The 20,341-nt window shown below is 35.3% G+C and overlaps 2 protein-coding genes across 2 annotated transcripts; both read right to left on the bottom strand.

Moving 5' to 3' along the window:
- Positions 1-9,513: 9,513 nt before the first annotated feature.
- Positions 9,514-15,132, bottom strand: LOC128559363 (uncharacterized). The gene is made up of 3 exons (XM_053550693.1): positions 14,167-15,132; positions 13,618-13,839; positions 9,514-12,820 (listed from the first exon to the last, which is right to left on the bottom strand). Exons 1-3 carry the CDS (start codon positions 14,587-14,589, stop codon positions 12,602-12,604), a joined length of 864 nt encoding a protein of 287 aa, XP_053406668.1. The 5' UTR covers positions 14,590-15,132; the 3' UTR covers positions 9,514-12,601.
- A 479-nt stretch (positions 15,133-15,611) lies between these two features.
- Positions 15,612-20,039, bottom strand: LOC128559625 (uncharacterized). The gene has a single exon (XM_053551934.1). The coding sequence runs from the start codon at positions 20,037-20,039 to the stop codon at positions 15,612-15,614; it is 4,428 nt and encodes a 1,475-aa protein (XP_053407909.1).
- Between the last annotated feature and the right edge of the window lie 302 nt (positions 20,040-20,341).

Below are 20,341 nucleotides of genomic sequence, written 5' to 3'. Positions count from 1 at the left end.
AAAAATATTGGGATTTCCACACCCCTGCACAGGGTGAGAAAAATATGTGCAGTACGTGAGACCAGGACTCAAACCTAGAGCCTCTGAACACTGTTCCAATGCTGTAGTGACTGAGCTGTCCGGCCACCTACACACCTCTCCGTTTCAATATTCAAGTCCTTTACTGTGACATAAGAAAGAAATGTTAATATTCTTGGCTGTGACTAAATACAGAGTTGGTGTGCCTGTGATATATTACAGATTCCAGTATATACCGGATTAACTAAATTTGAAAGAAAATATCTTAAATGTATATATTTTGTAACCATGGTGATACTAACCCTAACCTTTAGTCAGTTTATTATGCATTTTATACACTAAATGCGTGCGGACATGCAAAAAAAATGAGTAATTTTGCCAAGCGCTCCAATGGCTAAAAATTAATTACGCGCATGCCCATAACAGCTGCACCAACTGTGCAATGAGAAACATTCAATATTCTTTGTTAATTAAGACCAGCTAGTGTTGATTAAATGCCGATAAATTGGTTAGTAATTATTGGAAATTTGCGTGTCAGATTTTCTAGTTCACACAGGGTTCGCACAGGCTTAAAAAGTGTTTAAATTTGACTACTTTTCTTAAAAATAAAGAGCTATAAAATAAATAGATCTGCAACTTGAATAGCTTATAGAGCAAATCTCGCCAAAATATCGTGATGTTAACTGAATGAGATCTCATTTACCAGAAGAGACACGTTCTCCACACGCCATTTTGTATGCGAAACTCAAAGAAGGACACGGTCAAATATTCATCAGTAAATTAATTATCACCGTTTGATCACTCTTATTTTGGTGGTAACAATTTAACGTATTTTGTGTCCTAAGACTATTTCACATTATTTTGTGTTAGAAGCTTAGCACATGTAATTTAAATGTAGTTTTAATGGTACAAATTGTACGCTTCAATAAGAAAACGCTGATTCACGCTCTGACACGAGATCACTTGAAAGTATAGCCAGTTGCCTTTCTGTGTATTTTATACTCCTTTGTTAAGAAGTGCTAAAAAATGAAAATTAACACCCCTCTTTAAACGTGTTTAAAAAGTCCTTAAATTTGTCTCAAATGTGCATAAAACTGCATGGAAATCGAAAAAAAAACCTTGACAAGAAGATAAAACTTTTATATTAAATTTAGAGAGAGAGAAAATCGCTGTCAGACGCATTCGTTTCAGTCACGTTCAAATGCAGTGATTTTTTTTTGCACTTTTTGGGAAAAGGTCCGTTACTGGATAAATTGGGAAAAATAGCGGGGTTTTTACTCAGATTGGGAATTTTTATAGTTAATTAATAACATCATTTAGAATGCTTCTTCCTTTAATTCCACGTAAATAGCATCAAACAAACTGTTTAAATAGTTAAATCATGGCGAATGTCATTGTAACTAAGTTTTCCTTCTGCAATCATCAAAATGCAAACTTAATTTGGTCATTTGGGGAATTTTTGGATGATAATTGGGAAAAAAGACTGCATTTTTCAACTGGGAAAAGGTCCTTTTAGGGGTACTTTATAAAGAAGGAAAAAAATCGCTGAAATGGGTTGAACTGTATTGGGGACGGATATCCACTTTCACGACTGTTTCCCTGCTCTAAGACTGGGTACCAGTCGATAAACATGGCTTCCAGAAAGTGTGTTCTCAACAAGAAATGGCTAAATTTTTATCTCTGGGCGATAGAAATGGATGATGAAAGAAATGCTCGTTTCCATTTATGTGCAGAAGACATACATTTCAGCAGCATCGGTGAGACAGCGGTGAAATTGCATGCAAAAGGCGACACACATCCGAAAAATGCAGAGGCTTCTGGAAACTATAAATTTGACATTGCATTAGACTAGCGTTGGAGGTAGCTATTTCAATGACGTTTCATGAAAAATACATTTCCTATTTTTCAAAATATTACTTCATTTCTTAAAGCAAAACTTTCTAAAAATGTTAATAAATTATTGAATTTATTGCAAAAAAGATTCTGCTCCATAAAATTGTTTCTCTAAATTTTTCTCTCTTGATGCAAGAAAAAATGTAAACAAAAGGGCATGCCATATCTACAAAAGGGAGACCACTACTTCCAACAAAGGGATAAGTTCCAGAATGCATAATTAGTAATGTTTTAGTTACTTCACCTTTAGTGATGATAGACCATAAAAATACAGGAAGTGAATAATTGCTTCTACCTTAGAATTTCATAACTTCCGCTGCGCAGTGAGCACTTTATGATTCGAAGTTTGGAGGCAGATCGCTTGTAGATGGAAGTTGATAATGATTTAATTTCTGCAATAATAAAATAGTTGTGGGGTAATCCATCATCTGTAGGAATTTCTTTTTGTTTGCTGCTGTATTTATGAAAATTGAAAATCATTTCCAACTTTCTATGTTACAAAATAAAAGCAAAGTTTCACCGCCAATTTTGTTCCTAAAGAATATGTCTTTTCCATAAAAAAATCATGAGTGTATTTACGAATTTTGAAGCGAGTTGCACTTTCTACTTTCAATCAACGGCCACATTTGTTTACATTAAAGGTCAAGGTCATTGAAATACCTAGTTGGAGGAATTTTCAAGCAGATATTTCCTGACAGTGATATTGTGAAGAAATTATGTTGTGGATAAGAAAATACATTGTTCTTCTGCTTGTTTGGTTTAGTGAAGTTATTTACATCTGACAGTTAAACATGGCACTGTAAGTGTTCTTTGCCACTGGTGAAAAGCACAGACACTTGGGGGTCAGAACCTGTTCCCCCTCCCAATCCGCCCCTGCCAACCTTCAGCCAATATATTTTCGCTTTTTAAATCAAACTGAGCACATGTCTCGACCATACAACGACTTCTGTTACCATTTCAATATGTTTAAAAAATCTCCCATGTACTATCAATGCTCAGAAAATCTAAAGACAACTTACTCTGAGCGTTTTCAACACAAAATAGCTTGTCCAAGGAATAGTAGAATAGATCCCAGCTTGTTGTCAAATTCACAACACAGAGCCGGGACACAGACAATATTGTTAGCGGTTAAAATACAAATACTCGCTCATGATGTCAACTGCCGCGATGGTCGAAAGAGTACAGGTTCGCTCCATGCTATGGGCAATCTTTTTTTTTTCTTTCTTTTTTTTAAATATTTTTTTATCTTGAGAATAATACTGTTAAAAAGAAAATGAAAATATTACATTTAAAAAAAAAATGCCCAAAGTGCAGAGTAAACCCGCGGCCCTGCCCTGCCCATAAAAAACTACAGAGCCAGCGTCTGTACAATCTCAGCCATCGCGGCGGTTGACTTCCAGAGCAAGTAATTTTAACCGCTAACGATATCGTCTGTGTCCTGCAGGGTTTGAATATAGCCAGATTTTCTGCTTGCAGTTTTTCGCAAGTGGTATTATTTTTAACTTGCTAAATGAAAAAACAACTTGCATTTTCCGCGACTTGTCACTTTATTAGAACATTAACACAAACATCCACGTGACGAGTCCAGCCAATCGTATTTGCACTATATAAATAGTAACTTATTATAGATTACCAAAAAACCCACCGGATGCGGTAAACGTCATCAAAATTGGCGCAGGTACTTGTCAGCAGTTGAAAAGACATGCGCACGGGACATGTATCGAGTGTAAACTTCTGTTTAAGATGAAAGAGTGCTCCGAAATTCGTTCTGCAAATGACAATGCGCTGCAATGACTGTGAGTTGTTAAAGAAAGAACAGTGTAAGATTGAGACGACCATTAGAAATGCAAATTATTCGGCCAAAAATTTTCACTCGCAAAAAAATGCTGTTGTCTGAAATCTCACCTCGCAGTTTGAAATTTGCATTGATTTTACATTCCACGTAAAGAAAAAGACTCCTGAGGGGAAATCACGCAAAGAAAAATAAAAAAAAAGACATCATTGTGTTTGATCTAAGTATTCTGTAAGATTTACAGTCAACTCGTCCCCTATTCAACTCGTCCCCCAGTCAACTCGTCCCCTCGTAATATCGCTGTCATGTACCTTCACTAATTAAAATATATATTCAATTCCGATGCAAATTGACAATTTACTTTCATTTTCGATTCATTTTGGTAACCCGGATGCATGACGTAGTGGACTGGTACTAAAACTCGATAATGCAGTATCGGTAGTGTACGGAAATTATTCACTTGCGGTACACAGTCAACCACACAATTTGATGTCACATGTTTTGTCTGCAACGAAATGGCCGCACAGCTAAAAATTTCCGACATGTTTGTAACTGCGGGTGGGGATGTGCAGCATTCGACCAGACAACCCAAACAGCATGAAACTGACAACAACCCCCCACCCCCCAGCCCTGTTCCCATTGTGTAAAGCATCCAGAAAACCACTGCTATATAGACCAGAATCGGCAACACAAAGAAAACTTAGAAAATTGTTTATTTCTTTCATTAGATCACTTTAATTTTGTCACCCCCACTTTTCATGTTTCATTGATAGAGTATGGGAATTTTTCAAACATGTTGAAATGGTAACAGAAGTCGTTAGATGATCGAGACATGTGGTCAGTTTGTTTAAAAAAAAAAAAAAATATATTGACTGAGGGTTGTCAGGGGCAGCGTGGGAGGGGGAGGGGTGCTGACCCCGAAGTGTCTGTGGTGAAAAGTACTTAAAAATCAAAATAAAGTGCTTGAAAAGTGCTTCAATTTTGCCATGCAAAGTTTGTATGAAGTTGAACCCTGTCACAATTTAATCTCCGTTGAATATAATACTCAATCTTTAAAAAGTAGTATCCTTATGCTTATTTCATCAAAATACTATAAAATTGATATGAAATTAATTTTAACTAATCAGGTCCGCGTGAAGTCACTTCCAAGCAATCGATAAATCCGAGATACAGCAAGGTGAAAGTACCACGTAGCAACCCGTCGCGATTAAACTAGCAATACAGGTCGCGATGTTGTTTTCCAATAAAATAGATCATAATACATCTTTATTTCATAATTTTTGTTATTCCCTGTCCATTTATAATATATTCCTGAAAGATTTTTCTACTAGTTTTACTGGAAATCATTGATTTATCAGCGTGGCAATACCGGTCTGGTAGAAGTGACATCTGTTGTGTATTGTCAGTTTTTCCTCTCTTCGGCGATGTTGTTTTTTCAATAAAATAGATCTTAATGCAGTTTCATTTGGTTCTTTTTTTATTCATTCCCTGTCCATTTATAACAGATTCAAGTTTTTTTTCTAATTTTACTGGAAATTATCGATTTATTAGCGTGTCAAAAGTGACATATTACTTATTGCCAGTTCTTCAGCCCTTCGACGGATGTCAAGATTCCATTTGAATAATTATATATTTATATGTATGTTATATTTATACATGTACATACAAAATTAATATAGAAATGAACTTGACATTTATATTTCATATATTTTTTTTTATATATATCATGGCATGCTATTCTAAAATATTGCCCCTTGAAAAAAAAGTTAGATTCTATTTGAATGAAATATTTTGGAACAACAAAAATGTGCATCCACCTGCCACACTTCCAATTAACATAACTCCCTGGAGGCATAGTGAATATCAAAGTGAAAGGAAAAGGAAATCAATCTCTTTGATAAGTGATGGGCATCCAAAATCTGGTCAGAACTGGCTTTAAACAACCTACCACATACTAATTGCTCGTTTCCATAGTGATCCCTGTGACTTATGATTTTCGCAACTTACCGGTAATGCAATTTATGGCATGGCAAAAAATCTACACTGATAACAGTAAATAAATAATAACTGATGAACTACAAAACACGTTATTTTCTAAGCTAACAAGTATGAAACTAATTCAAAATATTTGAAAAGATAAAAGCAGTACAATAAGTTGTAAAATGTTGAGAATGTTTATTCTCACATGAAGATCGCTGAGAATTACAAATTGTAACTTTTTTATGAATTAAAATATAAATTTGTCTTATTATAACTGGATCTGCGTTTGTAAATAACTAATATAATCTGAAAAGTAGATCCCTCGGAAGCACATTATCATATTGAAAAATCAAAGGCCTGAAGGGCCTGAGTCGGCTAATGATTGATGTACTGACAGTATAGTCTACCAGTTTCAGTTTGTTTTTAGTTTTTTTCTTAAAATTTCATAACACAGCTCGATATTTACCCGAAATATTATATCCAGATACGATTACACTTTTCTCCAGTTTCAACAATATATTTTACAAATTGTGATGATACGAAGACATTTAGCAGCAATTGGCAGTATCTGACATTGAAGTTTACGGTTAAATTACCTCTTATTTAAATCTTTTCATAAAAAAGTTGTTTCGTTTCGTGAAAGCAGCCAAACATAGACGATCTACTTTCGATTTCAAAAACTACAAGAAAATACAATTTAATGTTTCGCCGATTTGTTTATTTCTCGAAAGATAAGAATTAAAATCATTTTTAATATCAGTAGTAACAAGGCAGTCTGAAAGACAGCTTAATCCCCCGCCACTGCTATGGATAGTGAAAGGGTAAAACCTTTGATTTAAGCTGTGACCTTGACCTTGAACTGACATGGCTGACTCATGAATTCTGCACAACGTCTTGATGAGGTGATCATTTGACCAAAGTTTAATGAAAATCCTTCAAGGGGTTTAGGAGATACAGAGCTGAAACCTTTGACCTTCAGTTGTGACCTTTACCTTGAGTTGACATGGCTGACTCATGAGTTCTTGATGAGGTGATCATTTGACCCAAGTTTGATGAAAATCCTTCAAGGGGTTAAGGAGATACAGAGTGGACACCAAATGGAAGGCTCAAACCTTCGACCCTTAGTTGTGACCTTGACCTTGAGCTGGCATGGTTGACTCATAATTCCTGCACATTGTTCTGATGAGGTAATCATTTGACCCAAGTTTTATAAAATTCCTTCAAGGGGTTTAGGAGATATAGAGCGGACACGAAATGGAAGGCTCAAACCTTTGACCTTCAGTTGTGACCTTGACCTACAGCCGACATGGCTGACTCATAAGTTCTGCACATCGCCTTGACGAGGTGATCGTTTGACCCAAGTTTGATGAAAATCCTTCAAGGGGTTTAGGAGATATAGAGCGGACACAAAATGGAAGGTCCAAACCTTCGACTCTAAGTTGTGACCTTGACCTTGAGCCAGCATGACTGACTCATAGGTTCTGCACATCGTCTTGATGAGGTGATCATTTGACACAAGTTTTATAAAATTCCTTCAAGGGGTTTAGGAGATATAGAGCGGACACAAAATGGAAGGCTCAAACCTTTGACCTTGAGTTGTGACCTTGATCTTGAGCCAGCATGGCTGACTCATGGGTTCTGCACATCGTCTTGATGAGGTGAGCTTTTGACCCAAGTTTCATGAAAATCCTTCAAGGGGTTTAGGAGATATGGACCGGACACGATTTTGTTACGGACGGAAGGACGGACGCAGACCATTCCTATAATCCCTCCGCCACGGCGGGGAATTAACTAAACAAACCAGTAAGAGCTTCTTCTTCCGATAATTTATCCATTTACTGACTGCAAAATTCAACCCACGCAAAGTTTATAGAAACCATACGATGCGTGTTTACGTTCAATGTGGGAGAATTACGGCTGATTAGCTATGTTACCCAACGCATCCAGACGATTCAGATTTTGTTTTTAAAAAAGCATTGTGTGCGTTTCTGTAATTTTATATACGTTTTTATACGCTTAGAAATTATTAGACATGCTTATTTGCATTATTTCTATATGTAATTTACGCTAATATGCATCTTATCTGGAGCCCTGTGGAACTATTTTTTGCCTTTCGCTGGATGTTACCCAAGCCAAAGAACTAAAAATACACAGAATGGCAACTTGGGATAATCCCGCGTCATCTCGTGTAGAGCGTTATCTTATTTCAAAGCGTTTGCCGACTTGATCAATCGTGATCAAATCAACAGACGCTTACTGAAGTATAAAACTGGCAGTACGCCCGGCACGTAATAAACCTAATCAAGTCAAAACTGTTGATTTCTCAGACTATTCGAAGAATTGATTGAAGAATAGGGTCAAAATATTTCCATAGATTTTCAGACAAAAGAAAAAAATGGATTAAACAAAAATTTTTCCTGTATTTGTGGATTTCGATTAGTCTTGCACTAAGTGGCAATGTGTGACCATGATGGCAAATATGTTATTAAGTTATATGTTAGGCAAACAGACTTGTATGAAAAGTTTAACTAATTTCCAAGTCCAAACAAGGGTCATAATTCAGTCAAAATAGTTGTCAGAGTTATATACACTTGCCTACAGATGGAAATCATGTTGATATACTAGTGTTAACAGTTTCAAAGCCACAGTTCAAATATTTTGACAAAAATGTCAAAGTCCAAAAAGGGCCATAATTCAGCCAAAATAGTTGTCAAGAGTTATGTACTCTTGCCTGCAGATGGAAATCATAATGATAAACAAGTGTTTAAAAGTTAAAAGCCATAAGTCAAATAGTCTTGACAAAACATGGACATATATGAAAACAGAACCAATTTCAAAGTTCAAAAAGGGCCATAATTCAGCCAAAAAAGATGACAGAGTTATGTACTCTTGCCTATTGATAGAGACTATAATACTGAACAAGATATAAAAGTTTCAAAGCCATATGTCAAACACCTTACACAAAATATAAACTGGTATGAAAAACTTAACCAAGACTTCTAAGTCAGAAGGGGCCATAATTCAGCCAAAATGCTTGATGGAGTTATGTACTCTTGCCTACAACTGGATATGGTGATGGTAAACAAGTGTTGAAAGTTTCAAAGCTTTATCTTAAAAGACTTTGTCAAAATGTAGACTGGTACAAAAAACTTAACCAAGATTTCTAAGTAAAAAAGGGGCAATAATTCAACCAAAATGCTTGATGGAGTTATGTACTCTTGCCTACAACTGGACATGATGATGGTTAACAAGTGTTGAAAGTTTCAAAGCTTTATCTCAAAAGACTTTGCCAAAATGTGGACTGGTACGAAAAACTTAACCAGGGTGTGATGCTGACGCCAACGCCGATGCCGTGGTGAGTAGGATAGCTCTACTTATTCTTCGAATAGCCGAGCTAAAAAACCAAAACGGGATGCCAAAGCAAGAGGAGCGCAATAGCTCTCGCTATTCTTGGTGTAGCCGAGCTAAAAATCTTATTATTCATGTCTGTTATTTCAAAACCGGGCTATTTCTCAAGTTATTGTTCAATGTAGATTTTATAGCAAAATCATACATGTATTTTTGTCAATAGTATTCATCTGCAGAAAGTATTTTAGTCTTGCAAGTAGGATTACTCTAATTAAACACCATATAAAACTTTAAAAGGATTTGCTTAAATATATTCCTTCTTATTATACCTAATTAAATTTAGAACTGTTGTTGTGGTCTATACAATCAGTCATATATGGTTTTGACACAAAAAGGTCAACATTGAAGATGTATAAAGGGCAACAATAACAAACTAAGCTAAGAAATAAGTTATGTTTTTGCATGAAGCTGGACAAAACAGTTGTTTTTCTTTCAAATTTTTATTTGTAAAAGTAAACAAAAGAACTATTGCAATGGGAAAAATCTCCACCGAGATACAACAAAATGAGAAATCATAAACAGGTGCTACAAACTCCACCCTTTTTTGATATGAAAAAACAGAAATTTACATGCTGAATTTCACCCATGCCATTCTTTAACTTCTGGAGAAAGTGCCTAAAAGTAAATGAAATGCAATAAATAGATTTTCTACAGATGCTGTATCAAAATGTTGGAAAATCAGTCAACCATGACCACATTTTTTATAATCTTTGGATGAAAATCTACTAAATTCCTTTTAGCACTGAAGTGATATCTGCACATACAAGTATGAGTAGGCAAATAAGTGAAGTTATATAGTAGCTGCTAAGAGATCAATATCAATTGTAAAACACATATTTAAAAAATATATTATGCATGGCACTTATGTAAGAATACATGTGAAAATGTGTACAAGACACAGCATTACATTTTTATAAAATCAATATGCATAAGTACTGAAATATGTATCAAAAAGGATTAGGTGATTGTTTGAGCAATCAGCAAAACTGATATTCATGGCTACAAATAGAAGATAGCACTAATACATATACAGGTATTTATATGCTTAACTATAATATATTCAAATAACCGCATGCCGTAAGTCTGTGTTTGTTGCAAAAAAGAAAACGTGATTTTTTTGTCAAAGAAGATGAAGTATGTATTATTTAAGATTTATCGTCTAACCAGACATGACAAAGAAGTTTTTCAAACTTGTTCTGTTGCATGGATATATATCTGACTTTAACCACATTGTGCAATGTGTAATCAAAGGGAAATAATGTATGAATGAATGTGGTAATTTTTAATTGGATTTGTTATTAATGTTGTTTTCCAATTAATCGTCCCAGTGACCTTGTTTTAGATTCCAGATGACCCAGTAGTAAACTTGTTAAAGATTTTATTAAGGGAAATATTTTGACCAAACTTCATTGCATATAAATGAACAGTCACAGCTGTTACAACTGTGAACAGTCAAAGTGTTGATGAGGGACAATGGGCACAGGGTGATTGAAATAACTCACCCTAATCACTTACAAATCAAACAATATGGACATTAAATTAATATTAACTTGACTAGAGAGATGTTTAAATTAATATTAACTTGACTAGAGAGATGTATATGAGTGCTTTAAGGTACTTATTTATGCCTCCTCGTGTTTAATTGAAATGTTTCTTCAAACTGAATAGTAACAGCATTATTTCAGAATTGAACGGCCATTAACATATTGGTTCAACAAAAAATGGAAACTGTTTTTGTGTACAAGACAAATTTCAATTAGCAAAAAGAGAGCAGAAAGAGGTTGCAATGACAAATGTATCAATGGTGCTTCTCAGAATAAAATGTTATATGAAATGGAATAAGTGTGTGAACAAGAACAATGATTAGTACATTGAATGTATCATTAAAATATCTGACATGCAGCTATGTAACAAAGTTGTATAAAAAATCTCAAAGTAACACAATAACAAAACCAAATATCACAAATACAACTTGTAATTAGGTTCAGTGATAGCATGGAATCTTCAACTAATGCAAAGGGACATTACATCAAACAAAACTTGACTAGAAAGATGATTAAAATGGTTTAATGTTCTAATTTATGTTTCCTCATGATGTAATTAGAAATGTTTTAACTAAAGAGGACACTTACAGAGTTATTTCAATACTGAACCGATATTTTCCTTTCAGGTCATATAAAAATTTACAACAAAAACAATGGTGTCTTTTATCATAAAGTACTCTTTGAAATGCTAAATGGATCAGACAACGATTACAAAATTATGAAATATATAATGAAAATGATAGGCATGTGAAAGAAGCTATGTAATAAAAGTTGCATAAAACAAGAATGAAACAAATCATCACAGATATTTACATGCAAGTATAGTCAATGAAATCATTAACAATCCACCTAAATGGTGGGGTCATTACATCAATACAAACTGGACTTAAGCGAAGAATAAAAACTCTTTATAATACTAATTAATGTTTTATCTCTTTTTTTTGTTTTGTTTAAACTTAACAATTACAGCATTTTCTTTTCCTTTTGATCCATAAAAATGTTGCATAAAAAAAAAAGAAAAAACTAATTTTTGGTACAAAGAAACTTCAATTGACAAAAACAATTAAAATGAGCACTGCATTGGCAAACTTTTAAGTAACAATGCCTCTAATAATACAGTATTTAATGAAATGATAAATGGACCAAGTGTGTGGGCAAAGACAATGGTTACAAAATTATAGAATGACAAAATATGACAGTATGTCAAACAAGCTATGCAATAAAAGTTGCATAATTCCATAGCAGTCTAAGAATGAATGGTCACAAGAAGTATAACCCCCTTCCTAAAAATGACACTATTTGCAAGTTACTAGGTGTAACATCATTTAAAAGAATCTGCAAACTGCATAGTATGATCAAACTTGACCATAAAAATAATAATAGAAGTTGCACAAAAACCCCAGAAGTAACACAATTATAAAAGCAATAAATAGAAATATTTACATGTAGCAAGGGCATATAATAACATGGACAATCCAACTATCAGCCATTAAAATGAAGTTACAGGTCTACAAACAGAAAATATCCCTTTCCGGGCAGAGACTTGACCTTTTGAGGAAATATGCAAAAATCAAAACCATCTAGTAGACCTGAACATAAAAGAACGACTTATTTGCTTAAAAAAGACACAGCATAAAAAATACAATTAAAGTTGGGTTACTTTCTGACGGTGGTTATAAATATTTTGTTGAAAGACTGCTAGCTTAAGAATGTATAGTTTGGCTCCTAGTGCATTTTGCATTTAACAAGTACTGAACAATTTCTTGACCCTGAGATTGCATGGGAATGTCTTTGGCAACTCCTCCAGACTACACAGGAAACGTGCAAGCAATACTTTGGAGTTAGTTGACAAAACTCCATTTCACAGGCCACAAGCTGACAGCTGGTGTCCCCATCCTCTAATTCCAGGACTTCAAATTTGGAGTCTTCTGTTGGCAATTTTGGCTCCTAGTGCATTTTGGCATTTTTACAAGTATTTAACAATTTCTTGTCCCTTGACCTTGACCCTGAGACTGCATGGGAATTTCTCTGGCAACTCCTCCAGAGTACAGAGGAAATGTGTAAGCAATAGTTCGGTGTTACTCGACAAAACTCCATTCGCACAGGTCATAAGCTGACATGTGGTGTCCTCAACCTCAATTCCCAGGACTTGATAGTCAGACTCTTCCGTTGGCAATTCTGCGCTCTATAAAAGATATAAGAAATAATGTTAAAATTCAATGGTTAGTTCCATTTTAAGTGCTGGTATATCATTTCTTTACAAAGTTGTTGAACAATGGTCTTGCAAGTTGCATCAAGCAAGATGGCCAGGCTCTCATAAAAGTTCCACACGTGTGGAATCATTTCGAGAGGATCTTGCCAGTATGCTGCAGACAAAGACTTGTGCAGTTCATTAGAATGTTTAAAACTATCCCGAGTTTGGGTGGTTTACTTGCGTATGGAGTTAAGCAAAACCATATGACCAAACCGGAGAGAGGTCCTTGCCATGGTTCAACAAAGTTTTGGCTAAGAACCTCTGAGCAGAGCATGAGAAGTTGCTATAGGGTTTTTCTCTTCAGCTCTGGTATTTCATATGAAAGGGACCAGGCAGAACTACTTGAACAAACTTTAAGAGAGGAACCTGCAAAGATGGTAGACCAAATAAGATGAAATTTCCACCAAGCAGGTTTCAGTCTCCCAAGAAAGCAACACAACTTTTACACTAGTATCTTAATCAATCATGTGGGGAAGTTGGCTGTTACTTGCGGAGAACAGATTAGTACTACCACCTACATCAAAAACACTGCTAAGTGCGAACTGTTAAATAAATAAAATACTGATGAAAATGGAACTAACCTGGAACAAACTAGCAATAGTCACTATTAATATCTTTTCCATTACATTTTGAAGTGAAACCACAATAATTTGTCTGTTGGAAATGTAAATTCACCAACGGTTTATTGCAATTAAAGCTCCTTATGATATATATACTCAATAACTCACATTGATATCACTGAACTGGGTTGTTGATAAACTTTCTTCTCCATTGTATAGCTTCCCATTCACAACCACATGTGTTACTTCAACAATCTCTCCAAGCTGAAGGTCTTTTTTAGCAAGGTCACGCCAAAGACTGACTTTGATTTCATCATCAGCATCTTGGACGCTGATTGTTTTGACTTGCACCTGCCGGCCATTTATAGTCACTGGCTTAGACAAACCATCCTGCAAAATGAAAGTAAATGCAATTTTGATTTTAATGTTTGTTATTTGTAACTGTAAACCATTTGTTAGAATGAATTGTTCACAGTCTACATGAATTTTCTGGAAAAGGAAACTGTCTGTCAGAGAAGCTTCAAAATAGTCTGTGTGACTTGGAATCTCAGTAACAGTTCAATTTACATTGCTTTGTTTCAGTGAAAAAATGTGGATGGAGTTGGTCTAAATTTTCCAATATTATCTTGTTAACATGGTAAATGTACAGATATCAGTTGGGCATCTAGGACGTAAAACGTATTTTATTTTACTTAATACATAAAGCTTTATACTTACACTAGTGATTTTTCCTCTGATCGAAACCCTAGTCTTGCTAGGGCTTTTCCTGGCATCTTTTATGGGTAAAACCTCTGGAGTTTGTGGCCGAATCAAGTCAACTGCTTGTTGCATTATGTTGTCTGGCACAGTAGGGATTGCACAGCGGAACACCTTTGTCTGAGCATTGACAATAATCTCTCTATTCTTAAATATGGCATTATGTAACACCAACCCACTTCTCTCTTTGAAATCATTGAATTTAGATTCGTCAAACAGAACAGCCTTTGCGACTCCACTTGGGTCACATACACTAACATGTAGCATCTTCTTATCGGCTGTCCCATAAGCCTTCACATTTCCCACAGCAGCCACAATCACCCTTAAGGGACTCTTCAAAGGCCCGTTGTGGTTCCTGTCTGCAAGCTTTTCAATTGTGTTCATTCTGATTATTAATCTGAAATAGAAAAAGGAGTCCTTGACATGCAAAAAGAATTAACACATGACAAATGTGTATAATCTTATTTGTATTGTCTGTTATGCAGATCTTATTTTGAAGTTGCTGAGATGGAATAGAGATGACTGCGAAAAATAAACACTTAAACCAGCTGCCAAAATGACTAACTTACTGATACTATTTGGTTGTGACAGAGCTGACTGCCAAGAAATTTAAGAACATCTCAATCCATAGCTAAGTAACGGCACAGACAACAGAAACTGGCAAACTGCACCAACTTTTGACCTTGACGAAAGAAACTGCATCAATTTTTATCTTTTACTCTTAAGTGTGACATTGATCTTTCAACTACTCACGCCCGATGGGTGTATTGAGGCAAATAACTGTGCCGTGTTATTAAAGAAATCCTCTATCAATGGCTGAGTTACAGCCTGGACAAAGAAAACTGCACAAAGTTGTGTTCTATGACCCACAAGGAAGCAGGACCTCGACCTTTAAGCTACCAAGCTGGCTGCACACGACACATCATCTTATTGAGGCAAACATTCGTTTAAGTATTTAAGAATCTCTCAATCAATGGCAGAGTTTCAGCCCGGACAAGCAAAACAGCATGAGTTTTGACCACAAAGTATGACCTTGCGCTTTATGCTACAAATCTGGTTCTTGCACTGGAGTTGACACACTGTGTAATTAAGGCAAACTTACCTGCCAACTAATTCATTGATCCAGATGGGTCAAACGGATACACATATACCGAACAGCTATTGTGACAACCATGTGGAACTCACCACCAGTGGGCTCGACAAAAAAAGTAGGGATTTTAAATCTGGACATTACTGTTCCTATAAAGTTGTAGCAAAATCTTCACAATCTTGAAATATTAACAATGTCTTTACTCTACCTTTACCACAATTTACTTTACTGAACCACAAGTCATTACCATGGAAGCACGTAAAAAGACTGCTGAAAATAAGTTTTCTGAATGGGAATATTCTAAGAAACAGTGTCACTATTTTATTGTTATATATATTGGCTTGTGATCAGAAAAATAAGCTTCTAATGTACCAGACTGGAAAATTCTGTCATTGATTAAATTTGTATAAATGTGGTCTAATAGACTGCCATAATCTGTTGTAGGTGTGGATATTATTTGTTTCAACTGATACTGTTGCTGTAAAAAGCTAGGAAGAAGATGTTCACAGCTCAAGTCAAAATTGAAGTCACCAAGGACAATTGTGGGATTCTTTAAATCAAATTTTATGTCCAAGTTTGAAAACAGGTCTTTAATATTTACAATAGTTGCTTTACCTGGCGGACAGTAAACTACTATTATTCTGATATAAAGGTCAATAGCAGATATGTATGTGGTTGTAATTTCTATGTCACATGCATTGTGTACTTCTGGAATTGAAATGAAGTTCTTCATATATATTGCAGATCCATGGTATGCTTGACAATTTCTTGAATTTAAACAACCATCATTTCTAAACAATTTAAATCCTGGTAAGTCATAATTGACTGATGGTAAGCTAGTATGAAGTCTTGTTTTAGACAATGCTATAACATCTGCTGCTAAGAAATTCATTTCATTTCGCAAGTCAAAGATATGTTTGTTGAGTGAGCGACAGTTGTGATACAGGATTGTAAAGGAATCCGAGGGAAATTTGTAAACTAGAGGAATCGCTAATTTTACACTAGAAGTGGCTCTCAACCTTTCCATTTCCCCAACAACAGCTGATGATACGGAAATATTGTTTTCGTTTAAATATAAAATCTTTACTGATGCCAAGTTCCTAACCCGACTTAAAGCCACATAATGCATATGTTCTACTTTTCTACTACCAAAATGAATTACAGCTTCAGCCATAGTAGATCCCTGTGCTTTATGAACAGTCTTAGCTGAAGACAGGTGTAATGGAAATTGTTTTCTAGTAATGTGAAAAGATTTGTAGTAATTGAAAGAGAACTTCAATGTAATTTCAAGTATAGGCGTCCACAAAGGAGGTATAGTTGTTAAATGCAAGTGTTTGTAACGATTCCTGTGCTTTTTGCCAATGCTGTCCTCTTCAAACTGCACCCATATAATGCTACATCGATTAGAATTTTCTACCCTATAATCAAGTTTTTTTATTGAACATGGTGTTCCATTAGCCATACCATCAGACACATCTACATTTGAGCACAACTCTGCTGGCAAATTTTCAGCAATTTGTAGTATTTTGGAAAGCCCTTTAGTTTTTGAACAGTCATTTGGAATTTTTGACAAAATTGAAGATTTCATCTCCTTGGAAAAGTTCCCAGAAATTGTATCAATTGCATGGATTAATGCCTTCTCCTGGGAGCAGCCATCATAAATCGTTTTATTGTGCCAATCAACTTCAGCCCTTTTCGTGAACAAGTGAGGTATTTGTGAAAAGTTTCCATTATTATCTACAACTTGTTGTTTCAAAAGTTGAATATCAGCAGGAAGGTGACAGCCTTCTCTTAATCTATTCAAAAGTTCGGCAAAAATTCTATCTCCTTGTTGCCGCATAATTTGGTCAAGTTCAAATATGGTGAAATATTGTTCCCACAAACTTGTAGCTAAATCTTCAGAATTTTGAAATGAACTAGATGAGGAAAATATCCACTTATCCATAACTGGCTTCAATTGATATAAATCTCCAAAAGTAACAAGAGATAAACCACCAAAAGGTTTAGTTGTTGCCATAATTTCCTGTAGCCTGAGATTAATGAAATTGAACATTCTTTGGCCTACCATTGAAACCTCATCAATAAAGATGATTTTTAAGTGCTGAGATTTTGCTTGAAAAGTACCAAGTTGTTGCATATCCAAAGGTTTGAAATTAAATCCTTGTTCAGCAGGGATATTGAATGCTGAATGGATAGTAACGCCTCCAATATTGTATGCAGCTTTGCCAGTTGGTGCACAAACTAACACATTGATATCATCCGGATTAGCACCTATTTTCTGAGAGTAATATTTGTTTAATGCATGATATAAAGCCTTCAGAAGAACACTTTTACCAACTCCAGCCCCTCCACTCAAAAAATTGTATAGTGGTTCTGTTCTAGTCTTTTGCCATAGTAAAACATGATAAAAGAACTCTTTCTGTTTTTTATTTAAGGTCTGAACTAAAGTAAAATACTCTTCATTGGAAAGAGCGCCTTGAATTTGTTCATCTTGACCTAACTGTTTCCTTCCACTACCAATGTCAAGTGCAAGGTCATATGTGGTTAAATTGCATGGTGGTCCAGGATCAAATGACATATAAGCCTCTGACTGATTTGAGCCTTCCATGCTATCCATTTCATTTTGATGCTGTTCTTCTGGTAAAATTATGTCATTCTGTTCATGTGTAAAGCTAAACAATTCATCATTTAGCTCTGTAATAACAGTAGACGACACGCTATTATAAAATTGTCTATTCTTTTCTACACAATCTTTAAAATGTATATACTTTTCCTCAAATGAAGAAAATTCACCAATTAATCGAGTTTCACTACGCCATGGAAGATACAGCATTAAGAATTCACGAAAATGCTTTTCTCTGTCATTGTCAATGCTAAAACCAACAGAATACAAAACTTTACATGTCTGTCTTTTCTTAAATATTGACCCATCACGTGCATAATGTATTTCATTTTGTCTGCCTGTCTGTTCATTCAATGGCATGTTCGAATCTTCTTTATTACTGTTTGTACTTTCATGAACTGGATCATCTGTTGTATCCTCTATGTAAACATCTTCTAGTAAGTCAATGTCACTGTTTAGATTATGTCTACTGGTGGTACTGTCACTCTTATTTGTGTAATGGGCATCAAACCAAGCTATAAAATCTGCTAAACAAAGTTCACTCATTGTATTAGGTCTTCTTTGATAACGCTTAATACAGTTGTCTGCCTCTATTGATGTAGAATTTTTTGACATTTCCTTAAGTTTCTGATAAGGCTTAATCAATGCAACTCTGTCTTCAGGAGGGTTGGTGTTAACAAACACGACACTTCGTGATGAACGCCTCAAAGGCATTTGCAATAACAAATAGACAGCTTCTTGAGCACCAATTTCAACATTTGTCAAGAAAACATTTCCAATGCATCTCAACTGCTGTTTAATATCACTTGCAGATTCTCTTGCTGCCTTGCACGCCTCATTTAACAAGTTTGACATACCACGCTGACCTTTTGATATATACGAGACTATGTATGCTGCACAGGAAAATGGATCGAGAATGTACTGGATGTCCATGTTTGCCTCCCAACATTTCAGTAATGTTTTATTGTAACTATTGACTCGTATTTCAGCAAGAGATCGTTTCAGGAACAGCTTGGACTTTCCAGCTGGAATACTTGATCTTAAGGGAAGAATATATTCTTCATATGTCAATTTGAATTTTGCAAGGAATGCCGTAAAGCTTGTGTCCCATTCAGGTAATTTTAATTTTTCAAGTTCTCTCATTATGCTACAATAATTGTTTTCAGCTTTAGCTCTCTCATTACTAGCTGTATCAAGGCCTGTCAATATCATTGTTTCTGTCATTGGAGGCAAGGGGAAACCAAACCTGCAAACAGACTTTCCCTTCTTGCGGCAAGTGCGGGCATGACGATGTGTTTGATAATTTACCAAAGTTTTCATATGTTCATCTTTTGTACAACTTATGTATTTATCAACAAAAGATATGATTTCACTATGTGAATGGGAATTGACAAGTGGCGCTTGTTCAATCCATATTAACATGTGGATATGTGGAGAGCCTCTCTGTTGAAATTCAACACGGTAGAAAAAATCTGTTATCTTCCCAATGGGACAAATATTGCTTTGTAAAACTTTAGACAGGAAAATCTGTACTCTATGGTCAAAATAACGGGCATATGTGACTGGATCAGACTTTATAAGCTCACATTTTTCTTGCCATGTCATATTGAAAATATCTTCATTACTGTAGTGCACCTTATTTACTACCTTCCCAAGAATTCTTAACAAAGACAACCATTTAGTTTCTGCTGCAGAAAATGAACAAAACCAAGTGGGTATACGAAGCTGTCTTATCATTGCAAAAATATCTTTCTTAGCTTGTTCCCAATATGGAGGTGAACCTCGCAATGTCCTAAGGACCTTATACCCTTCATCATGTTTAACAATATTTGCAACATTTTCGCTGTTCAGGACGTCTGCAACAGTAAGTTTACCATCTTTAAGCTTGCATTTCCGTACAGCCAAAGAGACTTTATCTGCAACTTGTTTAATCTGCACCTTCTTCAATTTAAAGAAAATGTTAGAGACATTAGAAGCAACACGTCTGTCCTTATTCCGCAATTCCCACTTACAAATGGTACTGTAATGAAGTTGTGTCATCCTTGCATTATTGCTTTCTCTGGCTTGGCCACAATATATCTTAGGAAAGGCTAGGAATTCTGCATTAACATCTTGAAACATACCTAAAGGGCTATTTCCTTCAGCGGGTGCCACACTTATCACTCTATTGAATTATCTAAAATCTGCTGGTTGCATACAAGTGTCTAAATTACCACACGGTTGACGAAACTCATCAGGTTCTGTCCAATCGTCGGTCACACTGTCAATGTTGACTTGAGAATTGCCAACTCTACTCGAGTTTGTATCACTATCATTAGTACTAACTAAATCTGTATTAACTGATCCTAAGTCTCTTGTAAACTGATATATCCAGTTTTCATCAAGCTGGATGCCTTCATTTTGAAAAATCAAGCTATTGCTGA

This window comes from Mercenaria mercenaria, chromosome 9 (genome assembly GCF_021730395.1).
Source record: "Mercenaria mercenaria strain notata chromosome 9, MADL_Memer_1, whole genome shotgun sequence".
Taxonomy (NCBI): domain Eukaryota; kingdom Metazoa; phylum Mollusca; class Bivalvia; order Venerida; family Veneridae; genus Mercenaria; species Mercenaria mercenaria.
This window is presented reverse-complemented; position numbering and strand designations above follow the sequence as displayed.